At 47.3% G+C, this 18,150-nt stretch overlaps 1 protein-coding gene across 1 annotated transcript in view; it reads right to left on the reverse strand.

The window, feature by feature from the left end:
- LOC120841913 (ficolin-2-like) overlaps positions 1-16,345 on the reverse strand; it is a 45,387-nt gene extending 29,042 nt beyond the window's left edge. The window contains exons 1-2 of the mRNA XM_040212914.1: positions 16,159-16,345; positions 11,930-12,060 (exon numbers count right to left, since the gene is read on the reverse strand). Coding sequence (XP_040068848.1) covers positions 11,930-12,060; positions 16,159-16,336 — 309 coding nt within the window. The 5' untranslated portion in view covers positions 16,337-16,345. The remainder of the gene's footprint in view (positions 1-11,929; positions 12,061-16,158) is intronic.
- Between the last annotated feature and the right edge of the window lie 1,805 nt (positions 16,346-18,150).

Below are 18,150 nucleotides of genomic sequence, written 5' to 3' on the forward strand. Positions count from 1 at the left end.
CTGCAGCATGAGTGATGTTTTGGGGTCTGTAGCATCTCTCTGTGTGCTTCTGGTGCCTTGTTTTGTGAAGTCAAAATTCAGTACAGCACCCATTTAACCTTCTAACTCGAAACTAAAATAAATGTACTATACTTTCCAGACTATAGTGCACAAACTATACATGTCTAAAAGTTGATATTTTACACCGTACAGTCTTTCTACAGGTGTGGACTCTACTATTTTTGTCTCAAGATTGTTCATTATTACAAAACTGGTTAGGCCAGATTGCCGTGTTTTGGATATTTTACGCTGGGATAAAGTAATCAAGACAACCTCTTACCGTCAGTCTGTTTCCCAGGCTTTCGATACCTCGCATCTGACATGTTGTTTGCTTGGGAGCCCGCAAGCAACCAACTTAGGTCAAGCTTAATCTTGAGGAATTCTGCGATTGCCTGACGAGCAGATTACAGAAAGCCCCCTGACATTCATCCGCAGATATCTCTTTTGTGGAGTTCTCCAGCCTGAAGTTTTCCCCGAGGACTATACACCGAGTGCGGACTATCTAAGAAAATACTTTTTCTTTTTAGCCGAAACTTATCCTTGCGCATTATACAGCTGATTGTGAAGTATAGTCTGGAAAATATGGTAGCTTGTTTTAATGTTTTAAGCCCTAAACTAAAAAAAGTGTAGCTTGATTTTTATGCAACTTTAGGGTCCTAAATGAAAGTCTCATGTGCAAGGGAACAAAAAGTATACACTCGAAACGGAAGGCGTCTAAATTGATCTTCTGTTCTAGTCATTTTATCAAGAACCATTGTGATGTACTGAGGTAATCTGTATTGATTTTTGTTCTTTTTTTCTTATTTTTGCTAGCATCTTAGGCCTGCACTGTGATATTTAAAGAAAATATATTTGGTTATTTGTATGGAGGACATAGCTGGTTATTTTGTCGTGCTCACATAATAATTCAATAAATTATTATTCATTTAGTTTGGCTTTTATTGACTCAAACCCCTTAATTTTGTCTCGATTTTTACTAGCATGTAGGCCTATATATGCTGTGATATTTGATAGAATGCCTCAAGTATTGTATTTGGATATGTGTGTGGAGGACATACCTCATTATTTTTTTTTTGTGGTCACATAATAGCTCAATAAATCGTTATTAATTTAGTTTTTCTTTTAGTTTTTTACTCATTTTATAACAAATTGTATTTACTTGCAGCTCAATCACATGCTGTTTGTATGCAGTTGATGCCACTCGCCATGCCTTGGGCGAAAGTGTAAAGGTACTACGGCATGCCAAGTATGACAACTCGTAACCACCTCATATGCAAGGGAAATGTCCGACGAGCCAGAGCAGGATGCAAGGGCCAAGTATCGGAATTGAACAAGCTAAGCTCCTTGTTTATGTTTGTACCATACACTTTCTCACATTGCTTAGCTTGCATGAGCAAGTGCTGATTATGCATGTGATGCATATCACACTTCAGTGTTGGCAGTTTGACAATTGGACACTTGATGACACATTGAGATTGGTGGCAGACTCCTTCTTTAAAATGATGTTTGAGAATGTCTCCCACTGATCTATTCAAATATACGAGTATTAAGACCATCGAGCAATTAATAAATTCAGAAGCTTTAGGCATGGAACAAATTCTGTGATATTTTCTTATTTTCCTTCCAAATTTTGTCGGAAGTAAAACTTAAATTACTCAAGATTTTCCTGTAACTTCCGTTTGCACATAAGCTTCACATTGAAATATAACCTTTTCTGCCATGCACATCTTGCCTTCATTATTGGACAGTGCATCTATGCACGGCTGCTTCAAGTAGCATATGTGCCGATGCATTGCACACATCAAATCAGGAATCCAGTTTCTGTAACAAGGTCCTGTGCTGGCACTGCACTTTTGCATCTCCTTATTTCTTCACTTATCTGGTCTGCATACTTCGTGGTTTTCTGGTTGCCATGCTTGGCATACTGAACCCTGTTTGACAGGTGCTGAGATACAGGGTGATTCATTCTCATCGGAACAGATTCTTGTAAAATAAAACTTTTGTTTTATGCAAATTATCTTTTTACAGTTGAGTTATAGTTGTCCTGGCAGACTTTTTATACAGTCAAGATGACAGTTAAAAGTGGACTTATTGCATAAAATTCATGAATTAGCTTTTTAGTTACTGGTTCGATAGCACCAGCACATATTGTGAAAATGGGGGCAGTCACCTTCTCAGACCAGCGTATTTTTCGTGAAATGAGCACAAACCTCAGAAAAAAACGATTGTGAAAGATCGTTGCACACAAAACGGGTTGTGGGATACAATACTTTCTGGACCACTACAATACCGCTGCCGTTGGTGAAATGATATTTTCTCCTTTTTTTTTGGTCTGTGTGCTCATTTCAGGATTTATAAAAAAATGACTGATTTAAGGAAGTGATTGTCTTCAATTTCGTAACAGCTGTCGAACCAGTAATTGGAAAAGTTTATCAACTAATTTTAGATAATTGTCCACTTTTAGTGCCAGCCTGCCTGTACAAAGTGTCGGCTTGGCTAAGTGCTCATCTGTAACGAGATCATCTGTGTAAGTGAGAAAAGTTTTGTTTTACAAAAGTTTATTTCGATTAGAATGAATCATCCTCGAGCACCCATTAAAATCAGCATCAGCACCCTTGGACTGGGGTGCATTGCACCTTGCACCCTATACTACTTCACACCCCTATAGGGTGCTTTGGCAGAGGGGTGCTCGTTTGCACCCTCAAAGGGTGCTCGTCCTGGGACAAGTGCTTTACACCCCTAAGGGGTGTAAAAAAGTTTAGTGTGTACCTAGATTTTAGGGTGTGAAAAGGGTGTAGCCGAAGGTTAAGTTCCGAAACCACCCCTTTTACACCCTTAAAGGTGTAAAAACTTTTACTGTGTACGCACCGAAACTTCTACACCGATAGTTCTAGGAGACAACGCGTGTATACGCAAGGGGATCCGCGTGGTGACCAGGGTCAGTGTTTCTCCGGCGTTCGATACAGCTGCTACGCCGCCTTCGATGCCCGCGACGCCTATACCTCTATTTTTTCTTTGTTGTTTGGGGGAGGGTGGGGGGGGGGGGGGGGCACAAGTTGGCCCCTTAATAAAGATTTAGTTTTTCCAGTTACTCGCTGCTTCATCGTTTGTCATTCGTGACATTTTAACGGAGGTGCGGGTAACGCGCCCCTGAATTGTTCCCCTCCGAGGCCGCGCAGTGCAAGCCCAGTCCCCGGCTCAAGAAGACCGACGGTGGAAATGACCGTGGCCAAGGGAAGCCGCCGTGTTCAAAGTTTTTCCCCGGAATTTGTTCAACTGTTGAAGAAGACCGACCAGTCGACGAATCCGACGATGAGCAACCAATCGTCCCAAACCCCTGCCGCCGCCCCCGTCGTCTACCTGCCCGATGCCCCTCGGACAGCTGTTTCATTCCGCGGTGATATTTGTGAAGACGTTGACGACTGGATCCAGCTGTACGAACGAGTGGCTCGTCATAATGGATGGAAGCCGGACCAGTGCCAGCAGAACAGGTATTTTTCTCTTGAGGGAACGGCGCGACACTGATACGAAAACCACAAAACGACGATCACTTTTTGAGAGCTGCTCAAAGGGAGTCTCCGACGGACATTTTCAAATCAACATCCATGGGAGAGTGCCGAATAACTGCTGCGCTCAAAACCTCGAGGCTCGAATGAGACAGTCACTAGCTTCGTAGAAGAGGCCCTGCGCCTGAGTTTCCGCGTCGACCCTCAGGCCACAGAAGCAAAGAAGCTACAAGTCCTAAAGTTTAAATCACATGTAAGCGATTTGGCAAGCGACGAGACAAGCGACGGCAACCCGCTCCGCTGTCACTCGGTAAGTAGCGCGACGAGGCGAACCGCATGAAAGCGACGGGAACAAACGACGAAGGCAACGAGCGAAGTTTTCTAGAAATTCAAAAACCAAGCGACGCGACGAACGACAGTGAGAAATCTTCGTCGCTCGTCGCTGACTCTCGTCGCTGTCGCCGTCGCTCCTATCGTCGATCGGTAAATCGCTTACATGCAGTTCAGCCTTAATGCGCGGCGTAAGGGACGACATCTTCAGGGGCCTCGTCCGTAACCCCCCAACGACGGTTGATAGGGTTCTCACCGAGGCAACCAACATTCAGCGAGCACTGGCGGCCCGAGCCCGCCATTCCGACTGACACGGCGACGCCTCAACCCTCGTATACTGCCGCACGCTGAGCTCAGCACGCAAGAGCTAACACCGACAACTTCATCTGCAGCTGAACCACGCGTGACGCTGCGGCAGCAAGAACACTGGACCTTCATTCCTGTTCGCACCTCAGCGCGGTTGAGGCAACCATCCCGTCATCTGGGATTAGTCACGAACATTAAGCAGATCCCGCGATCCCTCAAGCCCGGCATTCCTTCTCGCTCAGTAAAGAAAGGGGGTGTATCGGGATATGCCAGCACGAGATGTACATTGACTAGTAGGAGAAGACGATAAAGTTATATTCCACTGCTCGCCAAGATGGTCTTGATTAGTTGTTTCTGATATACGTATGATCAACGCCGGAAGGCGTCTGCTGACTAATTAAGCTAGAGTGAGTATGACTCACCACTAGTGGTCGTCTGCGGACTAAGTTTCATGCTGAACTATATAGGGCTCGCCCCCAGTGGCCCCCTGCGTACAAAGTATGTCGGCCTAGGTATCACTCGCCGCGGACAGTCACTTGCTAATGCAGGCAATCGTCCGCGACGAGCCAGACCTAGTCCGGCTGCTTGCGCTCTAATTCCCCTCATTGTTTCTGACGCCGTACCAAGACGTCGGACTGCGGATTACATTGTCCGAAGTTCGTTTCCTACTAAGTCCTTCTGTGCATTTCATTGTTGGCGATTAATTGTTCCTAGTTTTGTATACGTATAACTTATGATTACTACTAAGTGAGCCCTCTGTATTCGTTGGATGCGTAGGTCTTGCTGATATGATTTATGAATATTTATATTGCCTTGACCTGCGTTTAACGTTCTTTCTTCAAACTCGAAAGTTACACTTTTCGCGTGAAATGCAGCCCATAAACGCATCCTCTGTTAAAAATTACAGTCTAATCTGGCGATCATACACAACTCTTGCAAAGCCTGATTGCCGGGACTCTAACCTAAGCGTTTGATGAACTTCTAGGGAGTTCCTCACAGTAGAAGAAAAATATAACCTTGTTAAAACTAGCGAGCTAAATAGGCGCAGTATTCTAAGGTAACTGTATAATACACGAGTGGCACGTGGAATTTTACCTAGTAAACGTAGAGTCATTAACAATTTTCAACGCGCGTATCAACAAAACTGGTACGAATTCATAATGAAACAAAGAGTCAGTAAACTGTGAGGAAGACAACGAGGGAACAAGGGAGATTGAAATCACGAGACGGGCCTTGTACAGTATGGCGGACGGAGTTATGCCCCCTCACCCTTATTTCCAATGTCTTGTAAATAAACACTTTATTCGTGTAAACAACATGGTGTAAGAAGCGAAGAAACCTAAGGCCAGCCAGTTCCAAGTGTGAGTAGCTCTAAGCAGTGAAAGCGAGTGACAACTCTCAAACGGTGCGGACTCCTTAGATCACACAGTCATTGAACGGGAATCCAACTTTGACGATTCCAACGTCGGGAGGAGTCCTCGCCAGCCTGCTACCACCCCCTAGGCCACTCGACATGTCTCCCGACTTTGAAGAGTCGTAAAAACCTGGTGGGGATGAGTTAAACTTGTTTTCAACCGCCACTGGACTCAAGTCACAAGACGCCGAGGTGCAGGCCGCAACATCTCTCGTGACCGTCGGAGAAGACGCAGGACGGGTTTACAAAACTTTCAGGTTTGAGAACCCAGGGGACGAGATGCGTGTCGAAAAGCTCGTGCTGGTGTTCGAGAGGCATTGCAAGACAGCAAACAACGTCAGCTACAGGAATTTCGTGTTTGGAACACGGAACCAGCGAGCAGTAAACGGTTCAACGACGGGCTTACCGACCTACGTACACTCGCAACCCAATGTAAGTTTGGTGAGATACACTTCCGCATGTTACGGAGTCGGATCATCCTCGGAATGATCAACAAGCGACTACAACAGTGCATAATTACAGAAAACCCAACGCTGGATTAAGTGATTAAATATATAGAACCAAAGAACGCGAAGCCCAGAAGTTCAAATATATTCAAGCTCGTGCGACACCCACCGTAGTACATGGATTACATTTGGAAGCATTCTCTCAGTATGGATACCTTAAACACACAAGCGAAGTTTGCCCAGCAAAGGGTGCGAAATGCTAGCTGTGGTCGGAAACTATACTTTGCACGTGCGTGTCGCACACCACTCAAGTCAACCAACGCAGAAGGTACGCCACGAAGAAATGTACGCCAAGTAGAGCGGTGCAAGACACCCGATCTCGACTCGGACGATGAAACTTCGTCTGCAGGGTACACAATAGTGACGGTGACGAAGAGTTCTTGAGCACAGGTGTTAATATCGCAAGGAAGCAATTCGACTGCAGGATCAACACTGGAGCGAACTGTTCTGTCATGTCTGCGATGCAACTTACACGTGTCACGACTCAGAAGCCGCAAGTTCTCACTACTAGAACTGGCGTATTTTTTTTTTTGGACACATCAGCAAAGCAGAAGGCCGCATCATCCTGTCAGTCCCAAACGGTAACAGGAGTACCGAAGTGAAATTCTACATCGTCCAACGGGGAGTACCCACCAGGATTAGTGATACCATTACGGAAAAACTGATCTTGATCAAGTGTGTGGCATCTGGTGGAAAAGTGCTGCAGCCAGGTGGTGAAACATGTGGGCGGTTCTTTAACGCCCCTTCCTCGGGTGGACACGTCACACGCTCTGGGCTAACTGTTTATTAACCCAACGTAATGCTTACTAGGCAAGCCTCACGTCAATGTCCGGGTAGTCGGCGGACAGCGCGCAAACGTCGTCATGGGTCGGCTTCCCGATGGTCTAGAGGCGCGCAAACGTCGTCCATGGGAAGCTGTGGTTCTGGGCAAGTGCCCGCGTTGGTTTCGACGCGGCACAGCAGCATCAAGGGGCTCCGGGAAGGTCCCCGGCTTGCAGCGGCAATCCAGGCCCCGCAGTCTAGAAGCCAGGGAGTCGTCTTCCACGGGGGGGCCGCAGCTCCGGGCAGGTCGCCGGCTAGCGGCGGCAATCAAAGCCCCGCGCTCAAGAAGCCAGGCAGCCGTCCTCGTTCGTCCCGCACATCCGAGAGCCGTAACAGTCGTCTCTTCGTCCCTTTTCTAGCCTCGTCATCCTCAGGCAGCGCCGCTGTGGGCACGAGATTGTCCACCTCGGCGACGCCCCTTCGATGCTATCTCCACATGGCGTCAGCAGCGCACGATGTGGTGGGAAGGAACACGATGGGTTCCCACAAACAGCGTGAAGATATGTTTCAAGGACAGGGAGAAAAAAGCTCGAGGTACACCTAAGCACTTCTTATGAGTTGTGAATGCGAAAGCATGCGTGCCGTTCTTCTGTTCCCGTGTTTCATTTGCGGCATATTTGCGTCGGCCCTGCGCGTGCTCTTCCAGCTCTCCTCGCCCTCGTGTTACAGGCACGCTCGCGGCGCAGACACGCAGCGCCATGGGGCGGCGATCGTGGAAACTGACGTATGCAGCGGCCAATAGAAGCGTCGTCGACGCGTGCCAGCGAATGGGATCGAAGGCGACATCCATCAGCTTTACTTCATTCGTTTGTGATCGGTGAAACTAGGTGCCGTTGTCTAGGTGTTTCGCGTGGTTTCATAGCTGTGTGATGGCTTCACTTGAAGAAAGGATTTAAGGTGCCGTTTTCGCGCTTCAAACTGATGACGTCAGCTGGCTCCACGGGACAGTTAATGTTTTTGCATTAATAAAAGCCGTCAAATACTACATGCAACTCAAGCCAGATGCACAAGGCGTGATCCAGCAACCACGTGTAGTCCCGGTCGCCGTCAGGAACAAGCTCAAGAGACACTTGGAAGATCCTGTGCAACAAAAAGTGGTTGAGCCAGTAACGAACCAACGGTGTGGGTTCACCCTGTTTTGGTTCTACAAAAGAAAGACAAACTCCGACTCTGCCTTGATTTTCAAGAGCGCAACAAGGTGCTCATTCGGGAGACCTACTGTATGCCTGGTTTAGAGGACATTGCCACATGATTGGAAGAAGCCGAGTACTTCTCGACGCTAGACGCAGCTACAGGGTGTTGGCAACTCACGTTCCAGACTCCCAGCTCGCACTTGTGTACGTTCGCGACACCATTAGGGAGGTACAGATCCCTGCGAACGCCTTTTGGCATATCGTCTGCTCTCGAGGTGTTCCAGAAGACAATGCATTTGGTATTTGAAGGCTTAGACGGAGTGGATATCATGATAAACAACATCCTCATCTGGGAAAAGACAACTGAGAAACATGACCGTAGGCTTCAGGCGGTACTAGAAAGGTGACGAGAGATCATCCTACGACTAAATAAGAAGAAGTGCAAGTTTAGCATGATACAAGTCAGGTACCTGGGTCACAAGTTCTCAGCATAGGGACTCTTGATTGATCCGAATAAAGTGAAAGGCATCCTTGCTCTACTAAGACCGAACAATGTGGGCGAACTGAAGAGCTCCCTAGGAGTGGTAAACAACTTGGGAAGGTTCATCCCTATCATGTCGGACGTGAGTGTGTCGCTGTGGCAACTCCTAGAGAAGGAGACAGCCTGATCATGGACAAAAGAACAAAAGAAAGGTTTCACAGCCCTTCGGGCGGCTTTGACGGTTGCACCCACGCTACGGTTCTACGACAAAAAAAGGCAAGTAACGCTGTCAGTGGAAACAAGCTTCAGAAGAACAGGCGCAGTATTGCTCAAGGAGGGACAACCAGTGACCCATTCTTCAAGGTGCTTGAATGAAGCTCAGAAGAACTATGCACAAATCGAGAAGGAATGGTTATCGATCGTACACGGATGCAGTCGACTCCACCAATACATCTTCGGACATAGGGTTGTCATAGAGCCAGGTCTCAATCCGTTGGAGGCTATCTTCCGAAAGCCTCTCAACCAATGCCCTCAGGCTAAAGAGGACGAGATTGACCATTCAAAAATATGAACTTCAAGTAAAGTGCACTTCAGGAGGATAGTTATACATTGCCGACACTCTTTGTAGAAATTCATCGATGGAAGAAGTGTCAGAAGCTTTCGAGATGAACATCTTGGAGTGTCTCTCAAGCAAAGACGAAACCCTTCAAGAATGTCGGAAAGCGACAAATAAAGACAAATATATGACCACCATGCTACAGTGTGCAACAGGTGAGTGGACAGTCAACAAAAGACGTAGCAAATAAGCAGTATTTGTCATACAGAGATGAGATACATGAAGAGAATGACTTGCTGTCCAGGTCAAATAGACTGATCATTCCGGAACAACTTAACAGTAAAATACTAGCAGAGTTGCACAGTGCACACAGCGGTGTAGAGAAGACACTGCATTGTGTCAATAAAATTCTCTACTGGTTTATTATGGAGAAGGACATCGAGTATAAAGTAGACAGTTCCATAGTGTGCAAAGACAAGCCATGACAACAGAAAGAGCCTCTCATTAACCTCCCTGTGCCAACCGCACTATGGCAAGTTGTTGGAATAGACCTCTTCCAATACAACGGTCACTACTACATTGTGATAGTGGACTACTACTCGTTCTACTATGAAACTCGTCAGCTTGAGAGGACACTTGTCAATCACGTGACAAGTGCTGCCTAACAACGTTTGCTGTGCATGGGCTGCCAGTCAAAATCGTTTCAGACAAAGGCCCACCCTTCGACAGCGCAGACTTTAAGGACTTTCTGCAGCGCCGAAGAATCTCCCACGTGACATCCAGCCCCTACTGCCCCAAATCCAATGGAATGGCTGAGACAACGGTACAAGAAACCAAAAAGCTAGCTCATGAACAAATTGAGCTATATAACTACAGACTATTACGACGCTCTACTGGAGTGGCGCAACACACCCCGAGATGGATTCCTGGGATTTCCAGTCAATTGCTTATGAATAGGCACACAAGGACATAAATTCCTCCGCATACTTCGCTGCTTCAAAGCACGGAAACAAATCACACAGAGATCCAACAGTTGTTGAGAGACAAACAAATGAAACAACGACAACAATACGACAAAAATGTCAAACCACTGCCTGAACTTCACACTGGAGAAGATATATTTTTCAGGTATCAACACAGCGGAAAGTGTAGTCCTGTTATCGTTGTAGCAAGAGCACCACAGCAGACATCATCGTCCATGACGACGACGGTGGCCAGTGCAGGGGAAACAGCATAGCGCTTCGCAGAAGCCGAAGAACGAAAAGAAAACCGGCTCGCTTCAGGGACACAAACTTCGTCGACAAGTAGGCGAACGAAGAGAGATGTCGACTGGTACCAACTCCATTACGAGACAGAGATGCAGTAATCTGTGAGAAAGACGACAAAGGGATATGAGGGGGGGGGGGGGGAGCAGAACACTCGAGACGGGCCTTAGACAGCATGGCGGAGGGACCTATGCCACCTCACCCTTATTTTATACAACGCGTTGTTAATAAACACTTCATTTCTGTAAGCTACAAGAGTCATATAATCTGTAAGAATGAACAATGGTATTAATCTTTTGTGTGAAAAAAAAAAACAAGCCCAGTTTTTGCAGGATTAAAAGGTCGCCAGTTTATGCGACACTGAAGGGGAATTGTATTAACGCCTTTTTGCAATATTTCAGTAAACAGACGTGCGAATAGTACGATAAACGTTTACGTCATCAGGCAACTGAAGCATCTTAGTAGAGACAAAGTCGTCTACAAACATTTTGGAAAGCAAAGGCCCGAATACGACCCTTGTGAAACTCCGGCATTTAACACATAGTGATATGACCTGCATCATTACCAGGGAACACTATTCGAGCGATCAATCAGGTAGCTAGAAAAATAATCACAAATGCAATCAAGATAAACGACACCAAGGTGGCCACGTTAAACAATTTTAAGCAATGCGAACCTAAAAAAAAAGAAGAAAGTTACAAGATTAGTTAGAGCGGATCGTCCGCGAAAAATCTGTGATGATTTAAATTTATTGTAGGCTTAACACGGAAACTGAGGTTAACAAAAACACCTTTAAAAAAAAAGAAACTTTTTATAAAGAACAGAGAGAAACGCAATTGGTTCGTAATTGTTGACGGACATAGTGCTCCCAGATTTGTGAACTGGTACAACCACCCTCTTCCACACCCAAAGAAATGTACTCGTTATTAAAGGGAAATAAAAATATGCTTCAACAGAGACGCCAATATATTATAGTACTTTTTAACAGTACATTATCATTTGTCATTTTAAGAACCGACATAACACTGAAGTATCAAAGCGTGGGGCTGTAATAGTTGACAAATGTACTCAGAGATTTGCTATAGAAAAGTATTTAGCAAACATAATGCACATACCCAGACTGTGAGAGACTTAACATATCCGGCCTACAGAATGGCCTAATATATCTAATATGGGTCATGGCATAGTTCAGAAGGCAAATTAACGGACGACAAGGTTGATTATATTGAGCAAATATTAGAACAAACAGCTCATTCCCTGTAACTGCAGGAATCCTCTAAAGCGAGGTTGCTTTCGTAATCATCATCGCGGGTGCGGGTTCCGAAGTACTCAAAATGTTTAGTTTGCGACTGCACGGTAGAAGTGGTGTACTATTCTAGATTGAGATAGGAGGCTTTGACTTACTTTCTTTTACTAAGATAACTGAAATAAACCTAGTGCGCTACCGCTTCTTGTGATGTCGAAATTTTCGTACCGGCCCATTAATAACCTTTTTTCCTCAAAAGAAAGAACACAATAGCACTTCGTCTTCGCTGTGAATCGGGATACCTCAAATAAGTGGTGAAACTTACTGTCCATCCGCCACCATTGGTGTCCATGTCACACCTCACAGAGAAATTTGTGTCAGGAGTTATCAAATAATCACCGGTCTCGTTATTTCCTTCCATTTTTAACTGGGCACAGCTCACTGTTCGGTTGCCAGCTGCAAAAAGAGAAGCGTGAAGCAAACGTCGCTTATCAATGTTGCAAAAAAAAAAAAATCGACTGTGCCCGAAACGGCAGGTGGAGCAGCCAGCGATGCGCCACAGTGATCGCTTACGCCACAAATGGTAAGAGGTGCCAGTGGAATACTCGCCGGTAAGAGGCGAGTATTCGAAAGGTCTATAGACCTTTCCAATACTCGCTGTCCCAGCAGACAAAAACGTCAGCTCCCAGACGGTGAATATTGGAGAGGTCCATAGACCTTTCCAGCGCTTATCATCCGGGCCTTAAATGGGGAGTCACGTGGCTGTGGACGCATGCGCAGCGTCTGATATACCGCACAAGAGAGCTACAGCGTGTGCTCGGAAGACGTTCCACAGCCCAGGAGACAAAAATCTTAGCGCCCAGACGGCGAGTTTGTTTGAAAGGTCTATAGACCTTTCCAGCGCTTATCATCCGGGCCTTAAATGGGGAGTCAAGGGGCTGTGGACGCATGCGCAGCGTCTGATGTACCGCACAAGAGAGCTACAGCGTGTGCTCGGAAGACGTTCCACAACCCAGGAGACAAAAATCTTAGCGCCCAGACGGCGAGTATTGGAAAGGTCTATAGACCTTTCCAGCGCTTATCATCCGGGCCTTAAATGCGGAGTCACGGGGCTGTGGACGCATGCGCAGCGTCTGATGTACCGCACAAGAGAGCTACAGCGCGTACTTGGAAGGGGTTCTGCTGCCCAGCAGACAAAAACGTCAGCTCCCAGACGGTGAATATTGGAGAGAGGTTTATAGACCTTTCCAGCGCTTATCATCCGGGCCTTAAATGGGGAGTCACATGGCTGTGGACGCATGCGCAGCGTCTAATGTACCGCACAAGAGAGCTGCAGTTCGTGCTCGGAAGGGGTTCCACTGCCCAGCAGACAAAAATGTCAGTGCCCAGACGGTGAGTATCGGAAAGGTCCATAGACCTTTCCAGCTCTTATCATCCGTGCCTTACATACGGAATCACGGGGCTGTGGACGCATGTGCAGCGTCTGATGTACCGCACAAGAGAGCTACAGCTCGTGCTCGGAAGGAGTTCCACAGCCCAGTAGACAAAAATATCAGCGCCCAGTCGGCCAGTGTTGGAAAGGTCAATAGACCTTTCCAGCGCTTATCATCCGGGCCTTAATTGCGGAGTCACGGGGCTGTGGACGTATGTGCAGCGTCTGATGTAGCGCACAAGAGAGCTACAGCGCGTACTCGGAAAGGGTTCCACAGCCCAGCAGACAAAAATGTCAGTGCCCAGACGGCGAGCATTGGAAAGGTCTATAGACCTTTCCAGCGGTTATCATCCGGGCCTTACATGCGGAGTCACGGGGCTGTGGACGCATGCGCAGCGTCTCATGTGCCGCACAGGAGAGCTACAGGTCGTGCTCGGAAGAGGTTCCACATCCCTGCAGACAAAAATTTCAGCGCCCAGACGGCGAGTATTGGAAAGGTCTATAGACCTTTCCAGCGCTTATCATCCGGGCCTTACATGCGGAGTCACGGGGCTGTGGACGTATGTGCAGCGTCTGCTGTACCGCACAAGAGAGCTACAGCGCGTACTCGGAAGGGGTTCCACAGCCCAGCAGACAAAAATGTCAGCGCCGAGACGGCGAGTATTGGAATGGTCTATAGACCTTTCTAGCGGTTATCATCCGGGTCTTACATGCGGAGTCACGGGGCTGTGGACGCATGGGTAGCGTCTCATGTACCGCACAGGAGAGCTACAGGTCGTGCTCGGAAGGGGTTCCACATCCCTGCAGACAAAAATGTCAGCACCCAGACGGCGAGTATTGGAAAGGTCTATAGACCTTTCCAGCGCTTATCATCCGGGCCTTACATGCGGAGTCACGGGGCTGTGGATGTATGTGCAGCGTCTGCTGTACCGCACAAGAGAGCTACAGCGCGTACTCGGAAGGGGTTCCACAGCGCAGTAGACAAAATTGTCAGCCCCCAGACGGCGAGTATTGGAAAGGTTTATAGACCTTTCCAGCGGTTATCATCCGGGGCTTACACGCGGAGTCACGGGGCTGTGGACGCATGCGCTGCGTCTCATGTACCGCACAGGAGAGCTACAGTTCGTGCTCGTAAGGGATTCCACAACCCAGCAGACAAAAATGTCAGCCCCCAGACGGCGAGTATTGGAAAGGTTTATAGACCTTTCCAGCGGTTATCATCCGGGGCTTACACGCGGAGTCACGGGGCTGTGGACGTATGTGCAGCGTGTGATGTACCGCACAAGAGAGCTACAGTACATGCTCAGAAGGCGTTCCACAGCGCAATAAATAAAGATGGCAGCACACAGAAGGCGAGTATTGGACCGGCCTGTACGAGTTCACCCTGAAATGGGCCTTCCAACGACTTTTTACTGGTTTTTAATTTGCATAAAGTTTAGCCCATGGAACGTAGTAACTCAGTAAACCTTTTATTTTCTAGAAATTCGCTGTTTTTGAAAAGTTATACGCACCTCAAAATGACAAAAACAAGCAAAAAGATAACCTCCTCAAGACGTCCTTGGTCCTCTGTTTCCCCTTTTTCCGCGCCGGACGATTTCCCTTGCCCGCGGTAAAGTGTTTACCGGCGGATCACGGTGACTGAGGAATGTAGGAATGGAGTGGAAGACAGAGGAAGGATGTGAGGCCGAGGATAGAAAGGTGCCCCGGAACGGGGCAGAACTAGGAAATAAAAACGAGTTGAGTTTGAGACTCTCATGTGACTTCTTCCCATACGCTGCGTCCCAACAGACACTCATCGTGCTTTTGCGAGGAGACAAATTCGTACTTTCGGTTTTTACAAAATATGCCGCCGGCGTTCTGCGTCGTCTGCTAGGATCCGCCAAGCATGGCCTCCGATATCCCGAAGCGAGCGTGCTTCGGAATCATACGACGGGCGCTTGCGCCGCCTCTTTCACCGCTTGGTGGCGGGTATGTCGGCATGTCATTTCTTGTTTCCGTACTTTCTAAACTACATTTGTTTCTTTTCTTATCTAAAATACTGAACAAAAACTAGTTTTATAAATACTTGAAATGGTTCCGGCCACTTACATTTTATATTTCTACTAAAAAAAAGTTTTTAGCGGTCCTGACCAGTCGTAAGGCATGAGCCCACCAATACCAACAACGTCACGATGTCGTCACATGCCGCGCGCGTTCAGTACCACGGGGCGCCCTGATATAGGGAGGGGTGGATTCAGAGGGGGGGTCCCGATGTCCTGACCCCCCTCTTGAGTTCTGCATCTGTAAAAATTTTGGGCGTGGAAACTGGAAAGGGGTTGGCAGGTCCTAAACATATGATACGTTGACCAGCACCTCACCCTCCCCCCCCCCCCCCCCCCCCCTCAAGACATACCTGCGTCCGTCACTGCATATAGGTGGAGGAGGCTTTCACGTCGTCCGGTTAAAATATGACGCACTGATATTTAGTTTATCTCTCCGTGCCCGCTAGGTTGCACGAACCAGAAGAGACGTAGAAACCGCAAAAAATGTAGACGCTCGAATAGGATTGCAGAGCCCCTCAAGCGTGGGCTAGAAGCTCGGTATTCAGCGCGAGCTTTCTCCCCTTACTAACACAAATGTGAACACGCAGACTTGCGCAACCAAAGCACTGTGGAAGCCAGCGAGATAGCGCTGAAGGCAAAGCTTCTAGTCTCAGCTTAAGGGTGAATGGTGTATATATTCTGTTCACACCTTAGTGGAGACTGCAGCCAGTGCCGGAAGTATGAGAGCACGAGACCATAGATTTGAAAGGCTCTTCCCGAGTTCTCGCGCTAGAAACCCATGTCTCAAAGCCAGGAGCGCGTTCTTGCTTGCGATTGTAACTTTGGTTGTAGTCTCAGCTTGAAAGTGAACCGAGAATGATCACAGCGCAATCCTCGACTGCAAAAACGAAAGTCATCATAAAAGAAAAACGTTCAGTCCCCTAGATACTGGCCCAATCTTTCAAATTCGACGCCGATATCGGCGCTATGATGTGTGCTACCGGAGACATAATGCCCGACGTGACGCTAGAACCAACCGCAGAGCTGCCGATTAAACACTGTTCGTTCTACGTGCTTAAATTTAAAAAAAAATTGTCTTACGTTTGTTCATATTGCAGGGGTCAAATATCATGTAGGTTTTTACATATCCGCTTCTTTCAGTTATTTTCGGAAAGCTATGAAGGCTGCTTTCCATAAAGAGGTTCCCGGCTACGACCGGCAGAAAGAGTACTGCTACGAACATGTTGAGATCTTTGGTCAGCGGATCGGAGGTTCTCATAAGTCGTAACCAACGCTCTTTGGCCCGGTTTCTCGCGTCTTATATAGCTTGCGGAGTTAAATAGTAATAAATAAAATGCACACAAGTCAGTTCTAAAAAAAAAAATCTACTTGAAGAATACCGTTTGCTCATGTACGTATTGTTACGACACAATGGAAAGTTTCAGCTGATTACTAACGTTTTCAACGGTAGACAAGGCAGCGGCTCCGAATGCGCACCGGCTGTGATCTTAAAACACATCGTGGAAGATACTGCGCACTCTCAGAACGCGTTCCGCAGGCCAGTAGACAAAGATGTCAGCGCCCAGAGCGCGAGTGTTGGAAAGGTCTATACACCTGTCAAGGGCTTATCACCCGGATGATAAGTGCGGACTCACGGAACTGTGGACGCATGCGCAGCGTCTCATGTACCGCACAAGAGAGCTACAGCGCATGCTCAGAAGGCCTACCACAGCCCAGCTGACTCAGATGGAAGCGCGCAGAAGGTGATTTTTGCAAAAATATAGACCACTTTTTTTTTCGTGACGTAAGCCATGTTGACTTCGAAGCAGCTGATTTTGAGCAAAATAGCAGATCACTTTATTTGCCTATTGGAAGTCGCTAGAATGCAAGCTGTACGTGCCGATAGTTCTTTTTTTATGGATTTACTTGTTAATTATATTTCTACTGAAAAAAAAATTTGTCGCCTAACTGAAGTACGTCGTATGGGAACCGTAACACACACACACAAAAAAAAACGGTCTATAATCCGCTTCCCTTGAAGTCCGAACGCAGCCGAAGCTAGGATCCAAAGAAACTAATCAAGCCGCGCCAAAGGACATCGTCGCGGTGATCGTTGTTTCTGTGTGTTCTTTGCCAACGCCTAGACCAGTCCCGCCCAAAAGAAAAGCGCAGGATCGAAGCGCTATTTCTGTGCGTAACAGACTTTTTCCGATATTCAGTCTAGCCATTTTGATCAATATCTTCATCTGAGGAATGGCCTTTGCGCCGTTTTAATGGTTGCCTTCTGTTTGCTGGTGTTCGAAGTTTAAGGTGCACCGAGTGGTTGAAGCGGGGCCTTAACATTCAAGACGTTACTACGATGCGACGCGGGAATCCAAAGTAAAATCCGCGTAAGCGTTTTATTTCCAACTCGGGCTCAGTCAATCTGTTAGCGGCAAATAATTGCGCCTAAAGTCCTTCGTGGTATGCAACTTTATCACAGCGTCAATGTGGGTTGGGGCAACTTTCCTCTCTTGTTACAGTTACAGTTGTTACAGTCAAAACTTTTGTTACAGTCAAAACTGAGAGGTCCATCGTATGGTTCTAGCCATCCGGCTAGAACCGTACGAACCATCCGACAGACCGACCGTGCGCCCGCAAAATCTGAACGCCAAGAAATGCCTCGCATTTAATAATGATTGCCCAACTTGGAGGTATGCGCCAGTTTTATTAACAGTGTGCTCTCTTACCAGTTTGGTTCGATTTTGCGTTGTTCGCTTAGCTCTTCTAGTTTTCTTGGAATAAACAATAGTCGGCACGACCCCTGGTAGCAACCAAATATTCTTTGTAGGAAGACCGAGGCTCCTGAAAACAATTGGTCGCCCTTCGTAGTCATCATCGAGAAAATGGTCACCGTACAGGCGATCGATTTTGTACGGCGCCCCAGAAAACAACGGATGCGCAAGACGAATCCACACGCTTCGGAATTTCTCATCGTTCGGAAACCCGCGTGTCGGCGTCTCGCAGTTCAACACGCTGCTGCCGCAGCCCTCTGCCACGCAATAGCGCGGCATCCTGCACGCAAACGTGATGAATAAACACGGAAACAACTAA

This window comes from Ixodes scapularis, unplaced genomic scaffold (assembly GCF_016920785.2).
Source record: "Ixodes scapularis isolate PalLabHiFi unplaced genomic scaffold, ASM1692078v2 ptg000720l_1___fragment_3__unscaffolded, whole genome shotgun sequence".
In the NCBI taxonomy this organism is placed as follows: Eukaryota; Metazoa; Arthropoda; class Arachnida; order Ixodida; family Ixodidae; genus Ixodes; species Ixodes scapularis.